At 43.2% G+C, this 15,781-nt stretch overlaps 1 protein-coding gene across 1 annotated transcript in view; it reads left to right on the forward strand.

The window, feature by feature from the left end:
• Nucleotides 1-8,125: 8,125 nt before the first annotated feature.
• LOC134570876 (small ribosomal subunit protein RACK1) overlaps nucleotides 8,126-15,781 on the forward strand; it is a 9,359-nt gene continuing 1,703 nt past the window's right edge. Inside the window, exons 1-5 of the mRNA XM_063428865.1 lie at nucleotides 8,126-8,325; nucleotides 9,204-9,375; nucleotides 9,485-9,632; nucleotides 9,835-9,930; nucleotides 10,079-10,189. Of these exons, the coding sequence (XP_063284935.1) occupies nucleotides 8,217-8,325; nucleotides 9,204-9,375; nucleotides 9,485-9,632; nucleotides 9,835-9,930; nucleotides 10,079-10,189 (636 nt within the window). The 5' untranslated portion in view covers nucleotides 8,126-8,216. The remainder of the gene's footprint in view (nucleotides 8,326-9,203; nucleotides 9,376-9,484; nucleotides 9,633-9,834; nucleotides 9,931-10,078; nucleotides 10,190-15,781) is intronic.

Here is a 15,781-nt window from a genome sequence, read left to right on the forward strand (position 1 = left end):
AAGTTCACATTAAAATCATCTCTAATGATGAAGATCTCTCTCTGAGTCTGGGCTGCAAATAGCTCAATAGATTCTTGATATTTCAAGACTTGTGCCATGACAAAGTATTGTGTCTTCTCTTACGTATAAGAGGTTACCTAGGTATTTATTATTTTTTATTTAACGCTTCCAAGTACAAGTCCCTTCGTGGTCGCCAATTGTAACCGCTGGCGGTTCCCTTATTTACCTCTATAATGTCTTAAAGCATAGAACTTAGCAGGGCTAACCATACAGATATCTTAGCCATAATGTTATATAGTTAGTAAGAGGTCCTCTATTTAACATATGTAAATAATTGAGAATACAATATAAAATAAAGATTGTCTTGGAAGCAATAGTTTTGTCTTTTAGATATTTATTATATAAAAATATAAATATAGACATATAAAATCCATTATAGCAGAGTTTATAAGATGAAATTAAATGCTTGCAAATATCATTAGTAGGTTAACATACCCTTCTGAACATGTCATCATGTCAGCCTCTCAGTCATTTTAAGATGGAGCAGCGTCTGTCTCCAAGTCTCTCCTCTGTTTCTTAACATTTTAAAAGTACACCTATTTATACCTTAAGTGTCGTAATTTTAGAGTCACCATAGTTCATATATGAAAAAGTAACTTGTCTACTTTAAATCAATTTAGGACCTCCCTTAATTTGGCAAAGATACAAGGCCATAACTAAAGGGTGTATACGTCATGGAAATTTTCCTGACTTAGTTCAAGATGGCATCTTAAAGTCTGAATAGCTTATCTGTTGTTTATACTAAGACGTAAGTGCACAGTCGTGGGAGATTCCCGGATTTGGGGAAGTTCCATTAACTTGGGGTTACCACAGTATATTGTGTACTGAAAGAGTCGTAGAATAGCCTTGAAGCTTGTTTATGCATTATTGTTATTGTAATTCGTCTGGGACAAAATGGCGCAAACATAATATGCACTGAGGTTATTGCTTAAAGAAACAGTTATGAAAAACAATATGTTCCATTTCTAACACCTTGTCAATTTGCAATATCTCTTAAAGACAACGTACACAGTTTAAGAAATACAACATTTCATTCTAAAACTTGTAATATTTGCATTTGCCCATAACAAAACCCCAGGGCGGGAACCTGATGCTGCCATGAGAATTAGCCAGGAAAAGAAATTTACTGGTAAGTATGAAACAAAATTTCGGTATTCCTGGCTAATCATGGCAGCATCACTTATGGGTAATACCCAAGCAAACTAGCAAGAAGGGTAGGGAAAAATAATCCACACATTTTAACTTCAATAACATTTCATTTTAATTTGCCGAGCTAACATTTGAAGAGGCTACATCCAGCCTATAATGTTTTATGAAAGTCATGGGAGAAGACCACGTTGCTGCCTTTCATATGTCATCAGGGGACACCTCTGCCCAATTAGCCCATGAAGTAGCCAAAGACCTAGTCGAATGAGACTTAATCCGTTTCGGAGGAGAAACACCTTTCAGAGAGTAAGCTTTAGTGATGATGTTGGAAATCCATCTACGTAGTGTAGAAGTGGAAGCAGCTTCACCTTTCCTGGAGCCTTCAGGAATAATGAACAAATGATCCGTCTTACGAAATATACCAGAAACAGACAAATACCTGATCAAGTATTCCATAATATCCAGATTATGAAGCTTCACCTCCAGCTCCGAGGAAGGTTCAGGAAAAAAGGAAGGTAGAACTATCTCCTGGTGTAAGTGAAATTTTGAGACAACTTTAGGAAGGAATTCCAACTTCGGACGTAAAACCACTCTGTCGTGGAAAACCTGAATATAGTCCTCTGCACAGGAGAGAGCTCTCACCTCCGAGATTCTTCTGGCTGACGTAACAGCCAACAAAAACAGAGTTTTGTACGTGAGAGAAGAGAAATCCAAGTTCTCTAGAGGAGAAAAAGGAATTTTGGATAAGGCATCCAAGACCAGAGGAAGATCCCAAGGAGGAGCATAGTTGCGCAAAGGAGGTCTAATGCGAATGGTAGCCTTAAAGAACCTGGCAATCAGTGGATTTGAAGCCCAAGAGTAGTTACAGAGGGCCGATAGTGCTGAACACTGCACCTTCAAGGTACTCAGGCTTAAACCCTTATCCAATCCAGCTTGTAAGAACTCCAAAATCTGGTTCTGATCAGGTTTCAAGTAGTCTAGACCTTTGTCAAGATTCCAGGACTTAAATGACTCCCATATACGGTGATAACACTTGGACGTAGATTTCTTCCTAGACAGAAGAAGCATATTTGTTACTGCCTCAGACAATCCTGTTTGCAGGAGCCGTTCCCTTTCAAAAGCCAAGCCCCCAATCTCAGATGTACGGAGTTGGGATGGTAGACAGGACCCTGGCTTAGCAGATCGTTCCTGATTGAGAGCCGCCAGTGTTCCTCCAAGGACATTTTGCACAGGAGAGGGAACCAGGGCCTCCTTGGCCAGAACAGGATGATAGCTATTATCACTTGACTCTCCATCCAAATTTTCTTTAGTAAGCGATGAGTTATCGGTAAGGGAGGAAACACATATCCCAGATCAAAATCCCATATTTGAGACAAGGCATCCTGACCCATTGCCCGATGGTCTGGAAGAGGAGAGAAGTACTTCGGTACCTGAGTGTTCCTGTTCGTAGCCATCCAGAATCTTCATGTATGACAGTCTCTAAACTGCACAATCTGCCCGTGTAGCCTGATTACTGAGTTCTTCAGATGAAGAGAGGCTGAACTTCATCTGGTAAGCCCACGGTAAACGTGGGAGGTGGCCAAAAAATAAAATCTGACTGCAAAATAATTCCTGTTGTCCGACTGAGGACAGAAAAAAGACTGAGGTGTGGAGGGAGGAGGAACCCTTTATGCCTACAGCCTCGTTAATTGTTTAATTGTTTTCTGTCCTGATCCGGCTGCGGGTGGAGCTAACCCATAAGTGATGCTGCCATGATTAGCCAGGAAAGTGAGAATTTTGAGTGAATTTTACATTTAAGGCCAGAGTAGCTGAACTGAAGCACGGCTGACTTAGAGATTTTTTCCAGTTTGGCTATTTTGATCTTAAATCTGAAATTCACTTAGAATTCACAACATAGTGAAGAACCCTGTAAATGTTTCCATTTGTATTTTCAGTTACTACAATTACTGTATAAGTTTACTGAATAAACATCTTAGCGAATAACCCTTACACATACTTCCCATACTTGTTAAATAAGAAATCTGGACAGAAATTGGTGAGAAAGTGTCATAGATAACGGTAAATAATAGGTTAAAACTGTTGCCTTGGTTAAGTCCTTCCACATCTGAAAGGGTTAAAAGTTAATTTCTTCACTTCTGCGTAGATCAGCAGTCTTTGCAGTACATTCCTTTCCATGAAACCATGAAATGTTACTTTTGTTTTAACCTTGGTATTCTAGCATGGCTTAGATAACACTTTCCCAAGTAAGTAATTGTTGCTTGTTTTTATGTAAACATGCGCAGTAGACTAATGCCATAATAAATATGCAATGCTCTCCTAATTAAAGCTGAGATTATATTGAGCTACAACGAAGGAAGTCTGGTTTTATTATCGGTTCTCCCGAGTGCTTGAACATCTAACTAGGAGCATCTGGTTATCTCTTGGATGATCTTATCCATGATACATTTCTATATCAAAAGTAAGAGGTGTAAATGATGGAGCAGGATACCAGAAACCAAAAGCACAATGGTGGGAAGGAACCCCAAATTCAGCAGAACATTTGTGCTGCATGATGATAGGACTATTTGCTAAATTTTGAAGTGTCTGAAATTCGCACAGGATTATTCACTTAAATGAGACTAAAAAGTGAATTTCCAATATAAGGCTAAAGTAACTGAATAAGAAGTAAAGCTGACAAATATTTTTTCCAATTTGCTTATTTTTATCTTGAATTTGAAATATATTTTAAGTTCTCACTTTACAGAATAACACTGAATTAAAGGGACACTATAGTCACCCAGACCATTTCAGCTCAATGAAGTGGTCTGGGTGCCAGGTCCCTCTAGGGTTAACCCTTCCTGATGTAAACATAGCAGTTTCAGAGAAACTGCTATGATTACATTTGGGGTTAAGCCAGCCTCTAGTGGCTGTCTTCCGGACAGCCACTAGAGGCGCATCTGCAATGATTGAGGCATATTATGCCTCAATCACGCAGAGCGTCCGTAGGAAAGCATTGAAAAATGCTTTCCTACAGACACTTTGAATGCACGTGCGGCACTGCCGCGCATGTGCATTCGGCTCCTGTGACGTCGGACGAGGATGCCGACGTTGGCGGGGGAGGAGAGGTAAGGGAGCCTGGCGCTGGAATTAGGTGAGCTACTGAATGGGGTTTTAACCCCTACAGCGCCACGGGAGGGGGACCCTGAGGGTGGGGGCACCCTTAGCGTACTATAGTGTCAGGAAAACCGATTTGTTTTCCTGACACTATAGTGTCCCTTTACATTTTCAAATTCAAGATCAATAGTCTCTCGCTGGTCACCCTGTCGAAACTGCTGTGACGAAAGTATCCAACGACTTAATTGCTGCTAAATCTCGCGGCCAATACTCTATCCTAATCCTCCTTGATCTTTCTGCCACCTTTGACACTGTTGATCATCAACAGCTTCTTCACATTCTCCGTAACTTTGGTCTACAGGATAATTGCTCTGTCCAGGTGCTCCTCCTACCTCTCCCAGCGCTCTTTCAGTGTTTCTTTCTCTGCCTCTGTCTCTTCTCCCCAACCCCTCTCTGTCGGCATCCCCCAAGGTTCTGTCCTCAGCCCCCTACTGTTCTCTATCGATACTGCCTCCCTTGGTAAACTCATCAGCTCCTTTGGCTTCCAATATCATTTATATGCAGATGACACACAAATCTACCTGTCCTCCCCTGATCTCTCCCCGCCCACCTTGACTCATGTTTCTGACTGCCTCTCTGCTATTTCCAATTGGATAGATGCTCACTTCCTTAAACTCAACCTGTCCAAAACAGAACTTCTAGTTTTTCCTCCCTCAAGTGCTGCTACTCCTGTGTCTGTCTCCATCCACGTCAACGGCGCTACTATCACCTCTACCTCGCAGGCTCGCTGCCTATGTTTTTTTCTTGATTCTGACCTCTCTTTTACTCCCCATGTCCAATCGATAGCCAAATCCTGTCGCTTCCAACTCAAGAACATAGCGCGCATCCGCCCATATCTAACGCCGGACGCGGCTAAGATACTGGTTCATGCTGTTGTTCTCTCTCGCCTCGACTACTGCAATCCCCTTCTCACCGGTCTTACATGTTCCCAGCTTGCACCGCTGCAATCTATAATGAATGCAGCTGCAAGGCTTATTTTCCTGTCCGGTCACATCTCCCACGCCTCCACGCTCTGTCAGTCCCTGTATTGGCTTCCAGTTAGATATAAGGCCCAATTCAAAATTCTGGCACTTGCTTACACATCCCTACATAATGCTGTTCCAACATACTTATTGTAGCGGAGAGCTGATTCCCACAGCTATTCTCCACTTACGATCTTAGTGAGGCTCAGGAACAAGTCAATAGTAAATCCACAAGCAGAGTTTCCAGCAGGTAAAAGGTACAGCAATATCCCCACAGCACTCCCAATAACTGGACGACACACAGTTTCGGGAGTAGAACTCACAATCGTTTATTCCAGGGTTCCTTATAAAGCATGCTCCCATGCAAGGGAGGGATTCACATTAATTAGGACAGTAACCAATACAGTGCTTGTTACCTCCCACACATCTCCTCCCCTCAGAGTGACTCATAATCCCCTTAACTTATACAATAGTTTACCCCAAACATGGATATACCCCTAAACCAACACATAAGCTAAATATTAGGGTACCGCTAGGTAGCCCTGATCTGGGTGACTATCATACCCGAAATTCACCCAGATCGGACCAGTGGTTCGGTAGTTAGGTGGAGGGTGAAGTTTGACCGACCGCACACGAGGTGGTATCCGAAAAGGGTTCCATGTGTTTGGGCCCTGCGGTCGGTCTCCGTTCGGCAGTTAAATCATACATTTATATTTGCCATCCACACTTCAATTTACCTAGATATTGGTTCCCTCATTCGGTACTTTGTTTCTACCGAATGGGGATTCGTTAGGACTCTCCGTTCGGCAGTTACGGAGCTCTGGAGGTCTCAGCGGTGTTCGGTTGTTTGAGTGTCCGATTTGAGTTCCAGACACTCGACGACCAAACACCGCTGATATTTTCATGCGTAAGATGGCCGCCGCCACGTGTACGCATACCGAATGGCGGCCACCCAGATACAATCTTAACGAGCTTGTTAACTTGCGGTTTAAACAGAATGCGAACCTTAATTGCCAATACACTTCTCTCTGGGGTGGTCCCTCAGTTCGGTAGTTTCCATATGCCTCTTGTACGGACGGAAACTACCGAATAGCATACGATTATTACATGGAATATACAAAATGGGAAAATAGACACAGACAGAATATACTGAACACAGTTACACAAGCATTATACAGGACAGGCTTACTGCATTCCGCTACACCTATTCTCCCTCATACACAAGTATGTCCCGTCGAGACCCCTGCGCTCAGCCCAAGACCTACGCCTATCCTCTGCCCGGATCCCCACCTCTGATGCGCGCCTTCAAGACTTCTCCAGGGCTGCACCTCTTCTGTGGAACTCCCTTCCCTCCTCAATCAGACTTTCACCCTCAATCAGCCTCCACTCCTTCAAAAAATCTTTAAAAACTCACTTCTTCATTAAAGCGTATCTATTAAACTGTCAGCAGGTTTCTCATCCCCCACCCCATGACTCCTTTCCTGCAACTGTCAAAAATGACATACCAAGCACTCAATAAACCCTTCTCTAACAAACTATTTAATTACCCTACTTTAACCCTTTGTGTCACTATACCCCACTCCCTCTAGCATGTAAGCTCATCGAGCAGGGCCCTAGGGCTCTATCTGTATCTCAATACTGACCAGCATCACACTTTTTTTAAACCTCCCTTAACCCCAATTATGCAGTTTAATAGTTTGACTTCCAGATTGATTATTCCTCTTGGAGCCAATCACAGTAATGACGTACAATAACTGACCGTTAAGGCAGGTCACTCCTTTAATTGGTTCCCAGGGTGATTGTTCAGCCTGAGAGTCAATCAGGGACTACGATCAGAATGCCTCTTTGTGGAATTGCCCAGCAGTAGCCAATTACCAGCTGATCTCAGCATGCAATGCGGCAGCCTGGGATCAGCTGTCAATCATGCCATAGGATGGCTGTCACAGTCACATGAGTGAAACTGTCCAGTATTAGTATATGCACGCTGCGTTCACGAAGATTGCGGCATGTATAACTTCTGAAAAAGACATGCAGCCGCCTTGAACTGTCTGTGTATATATGCAATACAAAGCCCGTGGTAAAGTATGTTAATGACATAGCCGTACTACATACAGACATCGTAAGTCAACTACAAGAATCCAGAATTGTGCAAAAATAAATAAAAATTTCCAAACTGACTGCATAACAAGTTTCAATTCACTACTAGTTGGTCGTTCATGAATAAACCTCTCTGAATTCATGACAATGCACACTATTGTGAATAACCAATCAAAGGATGCAGAACAAACTGGACCCATTATGGAACCATGCTTTAGCTGTGTTCTACATTCTACAAACAGAATTCAGCTTGTTAATTAACAGCATAGTACACATGCAACATCCTTTATTGTACACATACGCGGAACAAAACTCCGTGTTCCCCTGTCCCAATAAACAATATCGGACATTTATTTCCCGCACACAGGAAGTGGCCATTTTTGCGACAGTTGCCTTACGTTCCATATCACGCTACGCGTTGACGTTACTGTACGTCAGATTAAGTGACTGCCGCCATATTGTGTGTGGCAGCTTTGTGTTTTCTTGACGTTATGACGGTGAAATTGAATTAAAGCCTATTCTGCTCTAAATGTCTGAAGCCGAAGGTGGTGTACGCTTGTGCAGTAGCTCCGTCCCACGCACTGTCCTGTTACATTACCAGAATGCGGTTTGCGGCGATAAGTGCCGTACACGTTTTCCGTACAGTGACGCTATGACGTTCGCCACGCCCCTCTCCTCTCGCTCCCTATATAAAGCCCAATAGGCCCGCTCTCCGCCTTTCGCCGCTCTCTGTGCGCCCAGGTTATCCAATCTGTCTTCATCCGCCACCGGCGGGGCACCCCTGGATACCGGACAGCCATGACCGAGCAGATGACCCTTCGGGGGACCCTAAAGGGTCACAATGGCTGGGTTACCCAAATAGCAACTACCCCTCAATTCCCGGACATGATCCTCAGCTCCTCCCGGGGTGAGCTAGCCGTGTATACCAGCAGTAATCCCAACACACAGCCCAGCATCCCATTAAACCTGTATCCCTGTATCATTATATCACTGAGTCCTTTATTCATGTAGGGAAATGTGTCTGTGAATGGCAGGGGTGACTGATACACACTATTAAACACACCTATAATAATGTTATTTATTGCTCTGTGTGTGATATTCATGGTGCACTGTGCACACACATTATTATTATTATTATTATTATTGCTCTCTGTGTGATATTCATAGTGCACACATTTTATTATTCTGTGTGATATTCATGGTGCACTGTGCAGTAGGAGATGGTGTATATGACAGGTGCTGAATAACAATAGTCTGGTCCATTGCAGGAGAGATTCATTCATTGGACATTGTATTTCCTCAGTGTTTGAATGTATGATTGGATAACCTGGTCTATATTATGGCAGGTGTATATGTAATCTGACTGACTATGGTGTGCAATGATCTAGTCTAGTGGCTTGGCATAGCTGATGGTGATTAAATTGGTTACATCTACAATTTGTTTAACTCATAAACCTGTTTGATGGCTTGTTGGATGCATTCCCCCCCAAAGCTTGGTGAATCATTAAACTGATCCTTTTTATAGCTTCCAACAAACTGCACCCACCTCGGTCGTTGAACTACAACTCCTATGATTCTGTAGATGTCTATTGCATTAAACTAATTCTGGGAGGTGTAGACCATCAACATTGGGGTGAGGCGCATAGAACTCCACTATATAGCATCCTTGACGTTTTGTTAAAGCTGGGAAAGTTTTTACTACTTTGAACCTGTCTCACTTGGTTGCTGACATTTTAAGTTTCCTTCTATAACACCCCACCCATCCTTATTTATTCTATCTAACAGATAAGTCTGTCATCATGTGGAAGCTGACTCGTGATGAAACAAACTATGGTGTACCTCAGCGTGCCCTGCGTGGTCACTCTCACTTTGTTAGTGATGTGGTGATCTCATCAGATGGCCAGTTTGCTCTGTCTGGCTCCTGGGATGGCACTCTAAGGCTGTGGGATCTTACTACGTGAGTATCTGAAATGCTAGGTCTTGGGAGGGGGAGATGCAAAGAAATGGTACCTTACTTTAAAGGCTGACTGTGCAGCTTTGTCATTGTGCTAAACGTTTCCCTGCAGAGGTACCACCACAAGACGATTTGTGGGTCACACCAAAGATGTCTTGAGTGTTGCTTTCTCCGCTGACAACCGTCAGATCGTGTCTGGATCCCGTGATAAAACCATCAAGCTATGGAACACTCTGGGAGTATGCAAATACACTGTACAGGTAAGAACTGTAAGACATGTCCTGATTCAAAATTTGTTCCTTATGAATAGAGAAAAATAATCTGACTGTCTCTCAGAGATGGCTCCTACCAAGCTGGCACTCCTGCAATTATGATGGGAACATTATTAATTTTACCTCTGCCAAAACATACACACTGAATAGAATCTTCTAATGTTTTTTGTATTTTTTTTTTCTCTTGCAGGAGGAGTCTCATTCTGAGTGGGTATCATGTGTCAGGTTCTCTCCAAACAGCAGCAACCCCATCATTGTCTCCTGCGGATGGGACAAAATGGTGAAGGTAAGACTAGGACACTGCATTTAATGGAATGTTCTCCTAGATAGCCGAGAGGTGTCTGATTGTGGTGGGAGGCATTAGCTAGTAGAAACCAGTGACTTTAGCTTGACTTTTTTTGATGCAGTGTTGACTATATGATTGTTCTCTTCAGGTGTGGAATTTGGCCAATTGCAAGCTGAAGACCAACCATATTGGCCACAGTGGCTTCTTGAACACCGTAACAGTCTCCCCTGATGGATCTCTATGTGCCTCTGGTGGCAAGGTAAGGACATGGACCAAACTGGGTGATGGGATCCTAAGTGCAGTAGGTTGTTTTGCATTGAAATATGTTTTGGTTTATTGGAGAGTGAATGCTTTATTTTATTGTGCTTGGTAATACCTAAAATGTGGTCGTAAAGATTCCTCTCTCCAAAGGTTAAAGCAGAACATTAAATGTTTTTGCACAGTCTCATTGATAATTACTTTTCCTGGGGTTTGTGCTAAAGCTGAACTTGTTTTAATAATTGACATTGCCTGGCTGTACTGGAGCAACTCGAATGTGGCACTATGGTGCACGAATGCACTTAGAGCATTATGGGTCACTGTTACTCTGGAGGGAAATGTATGGTGTGCGCTTTTATTCCCTCTTCATCAGAGTCATGTTTACTAGGTGGAGGAAAAGGGTTGCTATCACTTATGGAGAAGTGACAGTTTTGTCTTTCCCTAAATGCTGTAGAAGGATTTCATTTTGTACTGCACCCCATCTTGTCCTTTCCACAACTTCTAAGAAAATGTAAGCTGGGCCTTTCGGAAAAATCTTACCGTAGTTTTGTTATTTACACAAATCTTGGCAGTCAATACTACAAAAATGGTGAAGGAGACTGAGCGGCATTTGACTCTGCATTAGATTTGCATGGCTAGAGTTGCAATAAGCTGTTTAAAAATTGTTTTGTCATGAACTGCCCATGCTCATTATGTTTGCATGAAGCATGTGAATACTGCTGATTTAATTTTGTCTTCTAACCATACCATGATATATTTAATATGCAATATCTATATTATTTTGCATGTATTGGCAAATTCAAGAGTTTTCCTATTTTCACTGGTACAGAAATGCCATTCACACATAGCTGTGTTTAAATCACAGTGCCACTGTTTTTTTTTAATGTTTTTTTTTTTTTTTATGCACTCATTTTACAACAAATAGTGCATCCTTCTCTGCAGTGAATGTTTAGTATATTTAAACTTTCAGAACCGGCTAGCTTACTAGCTAATTTGCTGAGATTTTTACTGTCACCAATCTTTCATCTTAGATCTCTTTGTATCTTTGTGTTAATGGGTTACTCCAAGCACCATGCCCACTGGATGTTTAGCGTCTGGAGGCCACCTCCAGAAGCATCATTAGGTAGCCCAGAGCAAAGTTCCAGGCTGGGGAATGTCAATTTTGGCGTCTGACGTCTGCATGATGGTGCCAGGTGGGCCATCTTAAAGGGTTGCACTTGCAAGTGTGTGAAAACTGGGTTTTGGTTGGAGTAACACTTTTTAAATACTCACCACAATCTCCTCACAACTTTTGTGAGTTGGGCTTTAAGAGCTGTCCCGTTAACTCGGCATGTCTTTTCATGAGATCATTGGTATTGGGTGGATACAATGAAGGTTATGTATAGGTTGTGCTCTGAAAAGTAGTCTAAAGTACAAAATGTGGGTCAGTCATCTAAATAAGTGGACCCAGCAGGCACATTACATTGGTGACTCAATTTTTCTGTTGTATTAGTTTTTAGAATAGGTTTTTTGTTTAAACAGTATACATAACCCTAATGTGCCTTTCCTTGATCTATTTTTTTTTTTTTTTTTTTTATCTCTCTCCAGTAGTCAAGGCATGTATACCAGCACAAGAATCCTTTTAATTCTTTGTCGCGTGCATATTGGTAGCTTGCAAACCAAGTTCTAGTCTCTAAGTGTGTTGCTATAACTCCTTGCTTATTTAAGTATGAAGCTCAGAATTAAGCTACTTTTGTCTGGCATGGGGATATGCCACATTTTGTTTTGCTGTTCAGTGAAACCATTCTTCTAGTGAGAGCAATGTTTTGGGGATGGTTGCTGAGGGGATATGGATGCAGGGTTTGTCCCTGAAGAGAGAAATAGAAAGGAAGCTGAGCAGCAAAGACAGGGAATGTACCGTATATACTCGAGTATAAGCAGAGTTTTTCAGCCCATTTTTTGGGCTGAAAAACCCCAACTCGGCTTATACTCGAGTCAGAGTCTGTATTATGGCAATTTGCATTGCCATAATACAGACCGGGGGCGAGGGGGGCTGGCAGAGCTGTACTTACCTCTCCTGCAGCTCCTGTCAGCTCTCTCCTCCTCCGCGCCGTCCGTTCAGCACCTCGGTCAGCTCCCAGTGTAAGTCTCGCAAGAGCCGCGGCTCTCGCGAGACTTACAGTGTGAGCTGATAGAAGGAGCTGCACGGACGGCACGGAGGAGGAGAGAGCTGACAGGAGCTGCAGAACAGGTAAGTTACAGCTCTGCCAGCCCCTCTCCCCCCCCACTGAACTGCCACTGGACCACCAGGGAAGGAGAGCCCCCCTCCCTGCCATGTATCAAGCAGGGAGGGGGGACTAAAAATATAAATAAAATAAGAAATAATAATCAAAAAAGAATAATAATAAAATAAAAATTAATAACAACAAAAAAAGGGGTATAAGGACCACTATGGGAGGGGGGGGGGGGTGGGTTAAGGACCACTATGGGAGGGAGGGGGGGGGGGGGTGGGTTAAGGACCACTATGGGAGGGAGGGAGGGGGGTATAAGGACCACTATGGGAGGGGGGTATAAGGACCACTATGGGAGGGGGGTATAAGGACCACTATGGGAGGGGGGGGTATAAGGACCACTATGGGAGGGGGGGGGGTATAAGGACCACTATGGGAGGGGGGGGGGGTATAAGGACCGCTATGGGAGGGAGGGGGGGGGTATAAGGACCACTATGGGAGGGGGGGGGGTATAAGGACCACTATGGGAGGGGGGGGGGTATAAGGACCACTATGGGAGGGGGGGGGTATAAGGACCACTATGGGAGGGAGGGAGGGGGGTATAAGGACCACTATGGGAGGGGGGGGTGGGTTAAGGACCACTATGGGAGGGAGGTGGGTATAAGGACCGCTATGGGAGGGAGGGGGGGTATATGGACCACTATGGGAGGGATGGGGGGGGATAAGGAACACTATGGGAGGGAGAAGGGGGATAAGGACCACTATGAGAGGGAGGGGGTGGGATAAGGACCACTAGGGGAGGGGAGGGTAAGGACCACTAGGGGAGTGGTGAGTCAGGACCACTGGGGGGGGGGGGGTGAAGGAACACGGGGGTGGGGAGGTAAGGACCACTGAGGGAGGAGGAGGGGAAGTCAGGACATATGGGGGGGGGGGAGGGGGCGGCAAAATGTTTTTTGCCTACGGCGGCAAATATCCTTGCACCGGCCCTGCACACACTGCATTCACACACTGCATACACACACACACTGCATTCATGCACACACACACTGCACTCATACACACACGCTGCACACATACGCACACACTGCATTCATTATACACACACACTGTAAATAAATATTCAATTAATATATTTTTTTAGGATCTAATTTTATTTAGAAATTTACCAGTAGCTGCTGCATTTCCCACCCTAGTCTTATACTCGAGTCAATAAGTTTTCCCAGTTTTTTGGGATAAAATTAGGGGCCTCGGCTTATATTCGGGTCGGCTTATACTCGAGTATATACGGTATATTGTGCATTATGTGATGAAATCCTATCACTAGCACATTGCGATGGATTAGACAAATGTCTCTAATTTGCTTTAAAGTAAAACTATACTGTCAGGATAAAACTATTAGTGGTGAAATCAAGAGCGAATACATTACAGGGGTATGAGGTAAATGACCAATGAGAGCTAGGGAGATATTAAATCAAATGGGGAATGTATGAGGAATGAAGGTTACAGAAGCATGAGATTATTGTTAATAAAATGTAGGGGTTGGTGAGACAGTGGCATATAAAACATTGGTAAGAGTCTGTGAAGAGATGTATAGAAACATTGGGGTTGTGATGGCCAGCAACGGAGCAACTGCAAAATGTTGCAAAAGGTCTGGCTCCTAGATTTTAGGAAAATTGCATGTTGATCTGATTGGGCTGCCTGCAATCTTCACATGTCATGTTGCAAGGAATGTGTGCATATTCTCAAATTCCCTACACTAAAGGTGCCTTTTTAAGGAACACTCCAAGCACCATAACCACGACTATACATGGAGTGTCCTGGCCATATTTGTTGAACAGGTTTTAGAATGTTCTTACTATTTACCTGGTATCCGCTGGGTGCTATCTCCTGCAGGGCAGATTATTGGCTGCTCGATGACAGCCATTCGGCTCTCATGAAGGCAGATGTGTCCAGTAGACTCCAGGGCATTCTTGGTATCATCACCACCACATCCTTTAATCTGCACACTTGAAGGATCTTCATGTAGAACCACATATTGACACAATTTGTGAAGACCTACAATGCACTTGTTTATCTGCAAAAAAGCTTTAAACAATCTATTCAGTGTCCAATACATTAGGCTAACTGCACAGATGGCTAAACATGTGGTCCACTAATCTTGTCGACTCTTTATATTTATATTTATAAGAAATGTGGTGGGGCATAACTATGGTGGCTGAAGCTGGCTTGGTTTTTATTATGGATGGCTGTCTACGTGCTGTATTAAAATGGAATGCAATTACATTTTTACCTTGTGACTCTTTTTATAACTGGTTAAAGCAGCAGCATTCATTCTATAAACCTTCTAAGATTACTGCATTGGTTTTATGAAATACCATGCAGTTTATACAAGAGTGTGGACTTTGTCTTGTGGTGGTTTTTGACAAATAATTCCAAAACTGAGCTTTGTGCTTCTGCTTGAGGTCTATTTCCAAACCATTTCTTACTTAATGTGTAACAGATGCTTGTGGCTCTGATATGGCTGTAGTAGTCCCATAGAATGCATTGACTTGGTTCTTCACTAAACTGCTGTAAAAGGGTCATACCCAAAGAATCAGTCCTAAGTCCGTTCCTAAGAACGTCATGCAGCAGAAATAAAATGGAAGCCGCCCACTACCATACAAAGGTAGTCGTGAATTCAGCACATGGGACATGCATGAATAGGCTGAACATTAGAAATATCCAGTTGGTAAGCCCAGGGCCAACAGGAAAGTCTGCTTCAGAAAAGCAAAAAGGGCTGTAACATGGTCCGTTCTGATGGTTCTAGACTGCTCTAAAGGAGATCGTCCTTGCATGTAGAAGGCAAATAGCTTGGATAGGACTGTGGGACAAGAATGCTTGTAGTAGTATCTGAAAGTTCAATGTATAATAGTCCTAGGCTTCTTGACTGTACAGAGACTTGTCCATTTCGCAAAATTTTTAGTAACTCATCCCAGGCAATGCTTGTACCTCTGGCAAGTGTGGTGTTTACAACAACCCATCTGAGTTGAGGATTTGGATAGTCTTTGAGAAAGAGGCTAGGTGTCTTAAATGTGTCTGGCTGTGTCTTCTCTGGAGATCTGTATCTACAGCTCTGTATATGGTTTCTTTAAACTTCCAGTAGCTGGTTACGCATCTAAAAATTTTACTTCTATGATGCTGCCATGCAGCTTGTGAGAGTGTTGGTCTTACTCGTGCCAGATAGGTTAAAGGATTACACTTGGAAAGTTAAATGTGTTTGGTTATGGTGCCTGAATTCTGTGCCCTAAATGTGCGGTTTGCAATAATACACAAAACCATGTTTGAACGGTTTGACACTTATAGTACTGTTTGGTCTGTCTGGTCATACTTTCCTTTTGTATTAT

Source organism: Pelobates fuscus, chromosome 8, assembly GCF_036172605.1.
Source record: "Pelobates fuscus isolate aPelFus1 chromosome 8, aPelFus1.pri, whole genome shotgun sequence".
Lineage (NCBI taxonomy): Eukaryota > Metazoa > Chordata > Amphibia > Anura > Pelobatidae > Pelobates > Pelobates fuscus.